Source organism: Capricornis sumatraensis, chromosome 8, assembly GCF_032405125.1.
Source record: "Capricornis sumatraensis isolate serow.1 chromosome 8, serow.2, whole genome shotgun sequence".
In the NCBI taxonomy this organism is placed as follows: domain Eukaryota; kingdom Metazoa; phylum Chordata; class Mammalia; order Artiodactyla; family Bovidae; genus Capricornis; species Capricornis sumatraensis.
In genome coordinates, this window is record NC_091076.1 from 32,183,804 (window position 1) to 32,197,807 (window position 14,004).

General features: G+C 36.0%; 1 protein-coding gene and 1 non-coding gene across 2 annotated transcripts in view; both read right to left on the reverse strand.

Moving 5' to 3' along the window:
• Nucleotides 1–14,004, reverse strand: part of RSF1 (remodeling and spacing factor 1) — a 144,712-nt gene that overhangs the window by 12,451 nt on the left and 118,257 nt on the right. Inside the window, exons 7-11 of the mRNA XM_068977665.1 lie at nucleotides 12,553–12,759; nucleotides 9,958–10,062; nucleotides 8,639–8,718; nucleotides 3,296–3,350; nucleotides 2,246–2,355 (exon numbers count right to left, since the gene is read on the reverse strand). Coding sequence (XP_068833766.1) covers nucleotides 2,246–2,355; nucleotides 3,296–3,350; nucleotides 8,639–8,718; nucleotides 9,958–10,062; nucleotides 12,553–12,759 — 557 coding nt within the window. The remainder of the gene's footprint in view (nucleotides 1–2,245; nucleotides 2,356–3,295; nucleotides 3,351–8,638; nucleotides 8,719–9,957; nucleotides 10,063–12,552; nucleotides 12,760–14,004) is intronic.
• Nucleotides 9,318–9,390, reverse strand: TRNAG-UCC (transfer RNA glycine (anticodon UCC)). Its single transcript has one exon. It is a non-coding gene; the product is annotated as a tRNA-Gly (tRNA).

A 14,004-nucleotide genomic window follows, 5' to 3' on the forward strand; every position in this document is an offset into this window, starting at 1 on the left:
AAAAGATGATGCTGTGATAGTGGTGCACTCAATATGCTAGCAAATTTGGAAAACTCAGCTGTGGCCACAGGACTGGAAAAGGTCAGTTTTCATTCCAATCCCATAGAAGGGAAATGTCAAAGAATGTTCAAAGTACCACACAACTGCACTCATCTCACACACTAGCAAAGTAATGCTCAAAACTCTCCAAGCCAGGCTTGGAACAGTAAGTGAACTGTGAACTTGCAGATGTTCAAGCTGGATTTAGAAAAGGCATATCTTTTTCAGTTCTTTTGTGTATTCTTGCCACCTTTTCTTAATAGCTTTTGCTTCTGTTAGGTCCATACTGTTTCTGTCCTTTATTGCGCCTATCTTTGCATGAAATGTTCCCTTGGTATCTCTAGTTTTCTTGAAGAGATCTCGTCTTTCCCATTCTATTGCCTCTATTTCTTTGCACTGATCACTGAGGAAGGCTTTCTTATCTCTCCTTGCTATTCTTTGGAATTCTGCATTCAGATGGACAATATAGTTCTCCTACAATGCTTATTCTGATTATGTAAATTTGTTCCAATATGACTGATATATTAGGAAATACTTCAAACATAACATGTATTTCATACTTCCTTATACGTAATTTTCTTCACGAGAAACACTAGGTAAATACAGAAAACTGCACCAGCTGCATAGGAATACACAAAACACGTGCACATGCCTTATAAATATCTATCGGCTCCCTAATCTCATTATGTGTGCTATAAGCTACAACCATCTGCAACTAGTATTACAACTTTGTGGCCGATTTTAAAAACCCTTCATGCCACTATACAATAAATTACAAACTGCAAGTCTCCTCACAATTACTTCTGCAGACAGCTTCAGGGCTTTTTCAACATAAAAGGTCATTGTTTATTGTAGTATTTATGTTATCTCTTAACCATTTAACATGTGTCAAATGGTACTGCCATTTTTATAGATATTTTTCAATGTGTAACTAATGAAATTTTTGTTTGCCGCTAACACCATATTTTCCATAACCCCTATGGCTTTTATTGTGCGATTGTACAACAATGGCAATTTTTAGGAATGTATTGGTTGTGTTGTAGTAGAAGTAACTTTAATACTTGAACTTTCCATTAGGTTTTGACTTCACCAGTTATAATAATTTTATTTAAAAAAAGGTACCTTTTCTTTTTCAAAGTCTTTCTTTTTTAAAAAAAAGAATAAGACAGACACCATTCCCATAAACATTAAGGATTTTACTCTTACTGATCTAATGCATTTTATAAGTTTTAACAGTAACAACAGAAACTACACAAGGGGAACTCTTTCATGATCACTGATGAAAGTTTTTAAACAGGAAGCAAGCTCAGAATTCTCTAAAGTCAATTTTGCTTCTCATCTCCAGTTATTCAAGTTAAAAGACTTTTGTTGTTGTGTAACAACAGTCTAAAATAATTAAAATATCAGTTATTTATTATTTGCGTGAGACAGGGTGGTTTAGTGGAGAGAACACTAGATGAATAAACAATCAGAAGATAAGATTTTAGTCCAGGTTTAGCTGCTAACAGAGTTACCATGGAAAAGTCTCTCTGTGGTGTACTTCTGAAGGCAGACAGTAAACCAGATTGCATTAACTGAGTCTTTCAATAGGCACCAATGGAGCACTATGCTAGCTGTAAAGAACAGAGGGATGAATAACACGGACATGGTACTTCCCTTCATGTTAACAGTGTAGTGTAGGAGAGCAATATTAATCAAAAAATAAAAATCACAATTGTTACAACTACAGAAGTACTCTCAAGGAGAAGAACTGGTTGCTATAAGGGCATATAATAGAGAGATTTGATTAAGAGACGGTTATTATTTAACAAGGTTAAAAAAATAGAAGGGAATTTCAAGGCAGAGTAATCAGTCTGTACAAAGGGACTGAAAGAAGACAATGTGGCTAACGAGAGAAAGGGGAAAATGTGGATGAGGTGGAGCTGAAAGGCCAAGAGCAGGGCAGACTATGCAGTGCTCCGGGCCTTGTTAAAGGCGTCAGTCCTTATCTCCAGAGCTACAGAAACTGGGCAAAGTATGTTAAACAGAAGAGGACAGCATGAACAAATGTACATTTGGAAAAGAGGATGTTGGCTGCTCTAAAATTCTGATTCTAAAGACAGTGACTAAGAAATATATATATACAACTTCTAATGATTACTGTAACGGTAAAATCAAGGTTGTTTTAAAACCAGTTTCCACTCTTTCATTTCCACAGATTTCATACCTGTAACTTATACACTTCCGTGTTCTTGTCGACCTCCTTTCAAGCAAATTTGCTTTGGATTTTTTCGAATCTTTTTTCTTTTCTTCATGATCTTCCGAAAAATCTGGCTCCTGGTTTAAAAACATGATAATAAATACACAGGCTATTATGAGACAACAAAGTTCCTCAGAATTAATAGCTTTCTAAAGTCCATCTAGGCAGCACATGTGAAAGGTTAAAAAAAAAAAAAAGTGAAATGGTCGCCTCAAAACTGAATAAACAGGGCAACACTCAGTATAGAGATTAAAAATAATACTGGTGGATCAAAGGATGAAAATACTTCTGTATCAAACTTACACTTTTGTGAGTTTATAGTTACCTCTTTTAAAACAATCATGATGAGGTCTACCTACTAATAACTAAAGTTAACACACATAAAATAGTCAACAGATATGCTGAATAAATGAAATAATGGATTTAGAAGAAGAAAGGACATGGTGCTCCGGAAAAAAAACCAGACAGGTGATTTCAGTGCGTGATTTAATTAAGCCTGGAATGAAACTGCATTTGAAATGAAGAAAATGTCTTCAAATGAAAACCATGTCACATATATTTTCACTCATGACATACCTTTCTTAATTACTAATTAGATTAATAAATGCAAAACAATGATATCCCGTCAAAGAAACCAAACTGTAAGAACACAAAATATCACCAAAAGCAGGAAATAAAAAACCAAATATCCCTGAACCATTTTTTTAGTCACTTTACATAAACAGCACATAAAGAAGCTAAAAACAAATTACCCAATATAGGGTAAAAAATCAGAACATTAACCCCATAGGGGTGAGGTGTAAACTTAGTTCGGATGCAATGTTACATTTTAGGGCTATCTGGACACACATGATTTCAATCATAAGGGAAATGGGTGATTTTTTGAAAGTGCTAAATTTCATTTTCAATAAAAGTGGTATATTATATATTTAAAACCACTCATATAACAAAGTGAATTAAATTTTAGAGCACTTTTGGCAGTCTTCTGTCTAAAAATACTATAAACCAGAAACTTACTTGTGGAGGAATGATGTTTTCAATACTAATACCCACATACACCAAGCGTTCTTTCCTTTAAAAAAAAATGACAAAAGAAATAAAAATGTAGCTTTGGAACACACTAATGTAATTATTTTTAACAGCATATAGGTAATTTCTCTGAATTGTCTAACTGGCTTAAAGGACTCCCTAGAGATATGAAATGTAAAACTTGTTTCTTTAAACTTCATTTTACTTCATATTATACTGTATTCATGCATTTCATGTTAATGTGGCTTGTTAAAATTATTTAGAATACAAGTTTGTTTGACATGAACTATGAATCTGGACTATTTCAAAAGGCTGTTTTCAAAGTTTTCTATCAAACTACCCTGTACATGGTTGACAGAGGGATATTAATAAATCTTGTGTTAGTAAAAAAAAAAAAAGCATACAAAGTGAGATTTGCCAAAAATAAAACTTATGAAAACATTACTAACATAGGTAATACTAAAAATTACAACTTTATGGTAATAGCAGAAGCTAGGTCATGAACATATTAGTTAATATGTATGAAACTTATAGTATTGGTATCTGTGGCAGGCACAAAACTAAAGGTATGAAAATCTCAGCTACAGAAGTGATTGATACCAGGCAATAGACACCTTGTAAATGAAATAAACAAGGAAATTTGATGAAAAGAGCCATGCTGTGACTCACTGATGAAGTGATTAGATGAAATGCCAACTCTGATCGGACAAACTGAATCTTTGTTATGCTGGAAGTTCTCAGCAATACTGTATGTGAAAGATTCTAAACCCATTCACTTCTTGTTTGCAGAGAAGAAAAGCAGCAATATAGTTATAGATCTCTGTACTACACAGGATGCTTAACAAAAAACTTATCTTCAGAGACAGTTGAGACTTTTCCAGGAAATGTGGATTTATGAACAGTAAAGATACATCCAGAGTTTCCCTTCTAAGAAAACTGTTGATTTTAATTCAAACACCAAAAATTGCTGTATAAAACAGTAGTTTTCTCTGGTTTTCTAACAGTTAATTCCATTCACCAAGGACAACTAAGCTCTTGTATCCACATGCCACTGTATGATCCAATAAACAGAAATATAATGGTAACCACTCTTCCATTTGTGATGTCCTACATAGGACATTAATGATCTAGTTGCGTAGGTTCTTTAGAACACAGCCTTTACTGCCCTATAAACTCTGGGCCCTAACTAACAAGAATTTTATAGTCTTTTTAGAGACAGGTTATGAAACTATTAGGCTTCCCAGGGGTGCCAATGCAGGACATGCCCGAGACGAACATTCAATCCCTGAGTCTGAAAGATCCCCTGGAGGACAGCATGGCAATTCCCTCGAGAATTCTTGCCTGGAGAATCCCAATGGACAGAGGAGCTGGGCGGGCTACAGCTCAAAGGGTCACAAAAGTTGGACACAACTGAAACTTAGCACACATGTATGAAGCTATTAAATAAAAACTGGCATATAAAAATAATAAAATTATTTTAAACAAAACTTGTTTTTTAAAAAACAGTACAGTTAATGAACTAAAAACCAGGAAAGGAAGAACAGCACTAGCTGAAATTAACAGGGAGGGCTACATGGATAAGTCAAAACTTCAGCTGTTATTAAAAATGTCTGACATGTCTCTAACCAAGTTTGCTGTGATATCAATTTCCTCTTTTGTATTGCAAAAGCTTTATTTTCACTTGTCCATTATTTCTCTTCTCAACTCAATGGAAAAAACATATAGTCATATTGCAGGTTAGGTCATGATTTACATCAGACTTGGAAATCCAAAGGTAAATAAGACATGGTTCTTGCCCTCCCAATTATTTAACAACTGACTGTACTCCATATGAACAGGTATAATGGAACTGTGAAAAAAGAACAGATTTTTGTCTAAAGAGCTGAGAAATCTGGAAAGACCTTAAATAGGTGGTAATATTAATATCTGAGTAAGATCTTAAAGGTAAGTATGACTTCTCCTCAAAGAATTTTCTTGCTTAGTAACCTTATGGAAAGTTACATCTTCCATTCCATCTCACCAAATGGTTTAATGATCATATTGGGCTCAGACCTTACTATTACCACATGCCTTCTAAGATTTCAGTTTCAAGGAACCTGTTTTCTGGTTTCTACTGACTCACTTCCCAGCTGACTCCTTCTACTACACTGATTTTGACAATTCCCTGACTCCAGTGGAAACTCTATCCATTGACCCTACTCTCTCTTCACTTTTTGGCACTCCCTTTGTATCCTTACTTTCCCCCTTACCTGGCTTAGACTTCATGGTCCATCATTATAAATACTCCTTTGCATACACTTTCAAATTCCTTGTCTTTTTCTCTCCTTCCCTCTGTTAAATTACCTGGAAAATGCCAACCCTGATTAAACCCAACTCTGTGCTAGCAAAGCACTAGTAACAGTACTCTGGAAGTACAGAGCTATTTGAATTCCCAATAATTTCTGGCACCAAGTCCTGGAAGGGACTTTACAAATCAGTTGCATGGACTTCTGAAACATCGGACATCACAAAGCATCACAGTTTCAGTTCTATAGACAGTTGCTGGCTAGTTACTAATTACTCACTGACACATCCTTCTTTTTCATCATACCAGAGCCATATACTATATACCTCATTTTGATTACACTGCCTGGCATAAAGCAGGTGCTCAATAAATGTTCAATATATGTTGACTAAAAGCACAAACAAGGAGAAAGATGCTCTAGCACTATGACACAGGGAGTAAGCAAGGCTCCAAACTGTTTGGATGACTGCTAGAGAAATTGTTTCACAGATCTGAAACCGGATGAATAAAAATGCTCACTTTTAAAAGAGATGAAGTCCCCTGAAATTTACAGTTAATGTATTATTTACTTTAGAAACACACATATTTTCTATTTAGAGCTTCTAATATAAACATACATTAGGAACTATAAATAATGAAGGCTATGTTAACCAGATTCTGGGGGAAAATTAGCAAACAACAGTAACAATTTGGTTAACCTGCCTTGTCAGAATGGTCTCTCATATAGGATTTAGTGTGTGATCTAAAGGCACACACAATTACAGATGTCCTCTTAAAGGATGACATTTAAGTAAAGAGGATTATCAAGGATAGAAGAGAAACTGGATGAACTAGTAAATGGGAGACCAACAGCGTAAACAAATATTGTGGCACATTTTCACATAAATTTCTAAAATTTAAAGCATTTCTTAACTAGAGCAGCATTTCCTAAAGTATAGGAGGCAAAAGTAAATGCTCACCGATCTTTCCACATATAAACCCGACAAGCATCACAGGGCTCCAAAGGACAAACAGATACAATGTATGAGACAAATTCTTAGTGGCTTACATTCTTGGCTTTTAGAGAGAATCCATTTTCTTCCATGTCCTTAAAGAATAAGCCTATTAGCTATCAACAATTTTATATCAGCTCAGCTTCAGAACATGAGAAAACTGCTCATTTCTCAGAAGGGCAGGTAGATTTCAGGAAGACTGAGTCCAATTTTTAATTATGACTTAATTATGACTAATCTGAAGCATCTTTAATTGAATCTCTTCCAGTGTCAAAAATTAGTGTGTTTAGTCATTCAGTCATGTCTGACTCTTTGCAACCCCATGGACTATAGCCCACCAGGCTCCTTGGACAGTGACTTCTCCAGGCAAGAATACTGGAGTGGGCTGCCATTCCATTCTCCAGGGGATCTTCCCAACCCAGAGATCAAACCTGGGCCTCCTGCATTGCAGGCAGATTCTTTACCATTTGAGCTACCAGGGAAGCCCATCAAAAATTAAGACAGCAATTTGCACATCAAAACAGTCTTAATAACTATATATAGGACTATCAGTAAGAGTTCCTAAATATAAAGGTATTTAGACAACTGATTAACCCATGTCCCCTGCATTAGGAGCACTGAGTCTTAAGCACTGGACCGCCAGGGAAGTCCTTGAACCCAGTTTTAATGCTCACCTTTGTAGAGAGTAAAATGTGTGGATTATGGAATGAGCAGACTGCCTGAAAGGAAACTAAATTTTTTAGGGTAATATTATGTGATAGCAGTAAAAAAGTAGCAACAAATGAAGGAGACGCTGCTTCAATTTTTCTCATATTATGAATACATGGGCATCAAGTCCTACTGATTAAGACTATGAAAATTCTCTTCAGCCTCTCCACTTTATTATCATGATGAGTGATCTAGTTCAGACCTCACTGACTCCCACAGACTTTATTCCAATGGCCTTAATGCTAATTCCTTCTTCTTGCTGTTACCAGGGTATATTTTTCCAAAATAAAAGTCTGATTATGCATATCTCTCCTTTGATGGCTTCCCCACCACCTCTAGAGAATAATCACATTTCCCAGCCAGTTATGCAAAGCTGTTCACAATCTGGCCTCAGTTTCCTTTTTAGCTTCACCCCACACCCCTCTTACTCTCACATTTACACTCTGTCTCTGCGTTTATTGTGCTCTTTGCCTAAAACATCCTTTCTCTGCATGTCAGTCTGTATCACCTCTACTTATGTTGCAAGGGCTTCCCTGATAATCCAAGCCCTTGGAGAACTACAGTGCTCCTCCACAATGTTCCAATATTGCTCTAAACGTACTTCAATTTGCCTACTTATTTGCATCACTGGTTCATACACAGAAGATAAGCTCCAGGTAAGCAAGAGGTTTGTTTTACTCATCTTTTCTCTTCAGTTTGGAACACAGCCTAACTGCTTTAGACCATACTGCAGGGGCATACTGAAAACGGAATCGCTGCTTACAGTCAGTAAGTTCTTTATTTCACCAATGTTAATTCTACCCACCCAAAGAGAAGCCATGGGAAACTAAGTTGTAGACCAATTCTTTGTGTTTTCTTGAACTCCCTACATACTTAGACACATATCCTCCACAATACTCGGGCCAATACTTATTCAGAGTAGGTTATGATAAAAATTTTAGATCAGAGATTTGGCAAACTTCCTGTAAAAGGACAGATAATATATTAGGCTTGGGTTATATGGTCTCTGTTACAACTACTCAATTCTGTAGCTGTCATGCAAAAGCAGTCACAGATAACATATAAACAATGAGCATGGCAAAGGTTATTTATGAACAATGAAATCAGAATATGTAATTCTGATGTGCCATGAAATATGACTTTTGTTTTTATTTTTTTCTGATCATTTAAAAACAACAAAAAAAAGACCCATTCTTAGGTGGCAATACGAAAACAAGAAGTGGGCCACATTTGGCCCACAAGTAAGAGTTTACCAATCTCCGCTTTATACAGACATGTTAGTCTATACTGGAAGATAATTCTGATGTCAAATTCCCAAGTGAAACATTAACACACATATCACAGTACCTGCGTTCAGCACGCTCCTTCTTCTTTAAGGCAACATCCAAATCTTGTAATTGTTCTTCTAATTTTTCACACAGTAGTTTCTGAAAACATAAAGCAGATGAGTGTCATCTTAAACACCTTTCCACAATCACTTATCTCTTGCCTATTAGCAAAAGCTACAGTGCTAAGAGAGCTAATAAGGCCCCACAGAGAAAACAGTGAAATGTTCCTTGTATGTAATTAAATAAAGGATGCCACTTCAGTTCATCCACTCTACTGAAGATGGGCAGGCTATCTTTGAAGTAACACACACGTTAAAGAAACTTACAGCTTTGTGAAACATATTCTATATCTACCTTGGTGGCAGTAATTAATGGTTAAAATAGCATTTGGTTCAGCATATATACATGACAGTGATTAAAAAAAGTTTTTAAATCCCAAGGCATTTTTAAGGAAGAAGGTTACATGTACAAGAAAATATAATGGTGTCAATCACTGTTTTTTTTTTTTAAGAGAATGGAAAAAAAATTTACAAAATCATGCCAAACAGTTAATAGGTCAAAATAGAGCTGAACAATATAGAGCTGTCAGAGTGATGCTAAGCCAAATGATTCCACTTAACTAAAAAAATGCAATGAAGACCACCATCTTTGGGTGTTTTTTTTTTTTGAGCCATGCTGCACAGCTTGTGGCATCTTAGTTCCCTGCCCAGGGATTGAACCTGGGCCCCCTGCAGTGGAAGCACAGAGTCCAGACCACTGGACCACCAGGGAATTCCCAAATTTTAAAGCAAAATGAGACTGGAAAGGACCTTTTGAATAAAAAGAATATTCTGCTCTTCAGGTTTTAAAAGAAATCCACCGAATCAAGATATGAGAGAAATAGAATCCATGATTCTATTCATAGTACCATTATAATGGTCCATAAATTATAACATCATCTATAAAACTGACAAAAAAAGGCAGGCAGAAATGAAAAAGAGGATGAAACAAAGGGATAAACAACAGGAAGAAACTAATTTCTTCCCTTGTATATTATCCTCATGGAGGGGAGAGGTGGCTGTGCCTTTAACAAATGTGAGAAAAAATAAACCAGAGATTATAATTTTGTAAAAAGAAGAGGTCCTTTGAGAATTGCTTTGGGTAAAAATAAAGGGAAGACCTATAAGATACTAACAAAAGGTAGTTTTTAATCAATAGCCTCTACTTTTATAGAAATTTAAAGAAGAGATAAGCAATATCTATAAATTGAAGATTAAAATGTTTAGTGGCTGTCAAGAAATATTAATTTGAATATAAAAGCAGAGACTGGAAAACCAGAACTGTGCTGGGTTGTCATACATGCTGGCAAGGGGGGCAGAACCATTCTCCATCTGGAATAATCATTAGAGGAGGGCGAAGGCAGGCAGTGTGGTATCCACTGTCACAAGAGTCACACAGAAGGATCTGAAATAAACCATAGATTAATGTCAACATATCTCTATGGGTAATATTCAGTAACTCTTAAGTTAAAATAAAGACATTTCTATATATCTTAGCATGATACTAAGAAATACACTATATTATACTCTTTATCTGGATAAAGCATAATAATAAAAACCCTCAGTTAATTAGGAATTTAACAGGTCTTTTTTGTTTGTTTGTTTTTGGGCCATACCACACAGCTTACGGGATTTTAGTTCCCTAACCAGGGTCTGAACCCTCATTCCTTGCATTGCAAGGGGATTCTTAACCACTGGCCCACCAAGGAAGTTCCCAAGGACCACATCTAATTCAGCATCATTCTCCTACCACTTAACACACAATAGTGGCTTGAGATTTCTATTTTGGAGATGATTCTGAAATATCCAGCATATGAAATTAACCATATTTCAGGTCTTCAGTTTCCAACGTCATTCGCTTTGGCACAGTAACCAGCAAATGGGATTTTCAGAGCAGTTAGTAAGATAATAGAATAAAAATCCTCCGTTATGTTCTAAGAAGGGTGCAACTTTCTCCACTTCCTGGATGTCATTTCTGCTTACTTCATTTTACTTCTCAATTCTGTACACCTCTTTGTCATTGTCATCTATTACCACCTAGTGTGTGCCTAGTCACTCAGCTGTGTCAGACTCTTTGTGACCCTGTGGACTGTAGCCCGCCAGGCTCCTCTGTTTCTGGGAATTCTCCAGAATACTGGAGAGGGTTGTCATGCTCTCCTTAGTCAAAATGCATTCTTTCAATTAAAAAAAAAATAGGTAATGGTAGGAAAACAACACAAATGTTGATTTTTACTTGATTTAGAGGGCAGAAAAGACCACTATCACAAATCTTCTCTTTGCCTTTCTCCACTTAAAAAATTTACAGTTTGAAGATCATAAAAATAGTTAGAAGGGTCTTCTCAGTGTAATTTTGACATCTAGTCTTTTCAGAGCTATGTCTTTTCCTTAAACCCTCTGAAACTACTGAGATATGATAAACTTGACTGATTAATTTAGTTTCCAGATACGATTTTCACATTTAGGAAGAAAACTGAAAGTTAAACCACAAATAAATAGCTTTACCTCAGCCCACAACAAGTATCAGGAGCTGTTCTGAGCAACTTTACATAACTTGTTTCTGCTCTACACAACTCTACCTATGTGGAAGCATCTTTATGTCTCTTTCTACGTAATAGGTAGAGCTTGCTTTCGAAGTCAGATCTATTCAAAACAGAACAGCTGGGCATAACAAGAGTGCTTCTTCAACAGGTTCTTTAGAAAGCAGTCATAAACTACAAAAATATATATCTAGGTGAGGAACTGGGTTTTTTGGGGGGGCTCCAAAATCACTGCAGATGGTGACTGCAGCCATAAAATTAAAAGATGCTTACTCCTTGGAAGGAAAGTTATGACCAACCTAGATAGCATATCGAAAAGCAGAGACATTACTTTGCCAACAAAGGTCCATCTAGTCAAGGCTATGGTTTTTCCAGTGGTCATGTATGGATGTGAGAGTTGGACTGTGAAGAAAGCTGAGCACCAAAGAATTGATGCTTTTGAATTGTGGTGTTGGAGAAGACTCTTGAGAGTCCCTTCAACTGCAAAGAGATCCAACCAGTCCATTCTAAAGGAGATCAGCCCTGGGATTTATTTGGAAGGAATGATGCTAAAGCTGAAACTCCAGTACTCTGGCCACCTCATGCGAAGACCTGACTCATTGGAAAAGACTCTGATGCTGGGAAGGATTGGGGGGCAGGAGGAGAAGGGGATGACAGAGGATGACACGGCTGGATGGCATCACCGACTCAATGGACCTGAGTCTGAGTGAACTCCGGGAGTTGGTGATAGACAGGGAGGCCTGGCGTGCTGTGATTCATGGGGTCGCAAAGAGTCGGACACGACTGAGCGACTGAACTGAACTGAACTGAAGAACTTACTTTCCAGATAAGAAAGTCCCATGTAAATCTGTCACTATTTTTCTGAATATATCTGGTCTATAATTATCCTCTTAAATTTTTTTTTAGAAATACCCATTTCTAAAGTTTAAAGCCCTACTGGGTTATTACTTGACTTATTTATATGTTTTTACAGAAAGGCAACAAGCCCTTCAGGTCTTACTCATTTGAAGCTGCCACTTCAGAAATAACATTGTAAAGTAACTTAAAGGGAAAGAACAAAATTTTGAAGAAAAAAAAAAAAACAAACAAAAAACCAGAATAGGAATATTTGAATGAACTGATCTGTGAGAAGAGATTAACAGTGCATGCTTAAGTGGAGGAAACATCATTACAAAGCTAGGTAGAATGAAAGCAAGATCCTAATCCTCCCTAGAATTAGGTTATTATCTGAGAATAGAAAGAAAGGATTTTACACACAAAAAATTGAAATCATGATCAAACCCAGATAAGTTACAATGTTTCAGACAACCACAGCATGGCAATAATCTGCATACTGTCCATAGAGATCAGGTACACACTAGTTCAGGATGGTTTGGAAGGCCGCATTTTTTGCATGGCTCATCATCATCTGCTAGGATGGCTTCTTCACTTTCCTTTTCTTCCTCCTCTTCTGAAGCTGCAGATGATTTTTCACTGTCAGACCCTTCACTTTCATCATTGCTGGAATATTTCCACCTGCCACGTGTTCGAGAACCAGTCCATCGAACTTTGCCTTTGGGCTTTACCTTGTGTAAAATAAAAGATTAGGACAATTTAATGTAATAACAATGTAAAAAATACAACAACACGCTTCCGATTACATATGCATTGTGGAATACTTAGTGAATATACAAAGAAGAAAAGAAAAATTACTGTAGTTTCATCAACAGATATACTTACTATTAAATTTTGGTATATATTTCCATTATTTTTTTCTACTTTTTGGGAGGGGAGAATTATAATGAACATTCTGTCTTATTAAATATTTGCCCTAGTGATAAAATATTCTAACATCATGTGTGTGTATGTATATTTTATATAATATGCCATCACATACCTATATCTAATCCACAACTACACAGACATTTAGGTAGTTTTCCATTTTTTCACCTTCATAAACAATGTATTCTTGCAAACATAAAATTTTTACATAAACCTCTGTGGTTAGGATAAATTCCTGGAAGAGGATTCTGGGTCAAAGGGCATGCACTTTTCAAAGGCTCTATAATTGAACACTGACTATATTCTCACACATTGTTAACATTTCTCATATCAGAGAAATAGATCACAACTGCATAAAAATTTCTGACAAACTTAAAAAATGTATTATTCAGAGACTAACATTATAATGTTGGGAACTGCTTTCTATTGGTTGGCTTCACAATATTTTAAAGTCATATTTCAGTTCACTCCTACAGTTTAAGTCCTCACCAAGGACCAAAATAACTCTAACAATGGGAGGAAATTTTTAAAAATAAAAATTTAGTATTTTAAGGAACTAAGGACCACTTACAATTAAGAACAATGTTATCACTTAAATAAATCAAAAACAAAAGGAGCACTTTTTTTTTTTTAAGTAGCACTTTAACTACAACAAATTTTCCATAGGCTGGCTAAAGACTTGTACAAGATTATGCTTAAAACAAGAAGGTCATAGAAGAAAAAAAAAAATCTAGCTCTAAGACTAATAACTGAAATGGGGAAACAGAGTCTCTCTCAAACACTGGCAATGAGAGGGTACATTAATGGGGCCTTTTGGAAAGTAAAGAAGCAAAAGTTATCAAAACTTAAAATACATATGTCCCTTGACCCAGTAATTCCAATTCTAGGATTCTATTCTAAAGAAATACTCACTCATGTCCAAAAGGATCTTCAATGCAGCATTGCCTGTAATAGTGAAAAATTGGGAACAACCTAAATGTCAATCAATCAGGGAGCAGTTAAAGAAACTGAGGCACATCCACACTATGGAATACTATGTGGCCATCAAT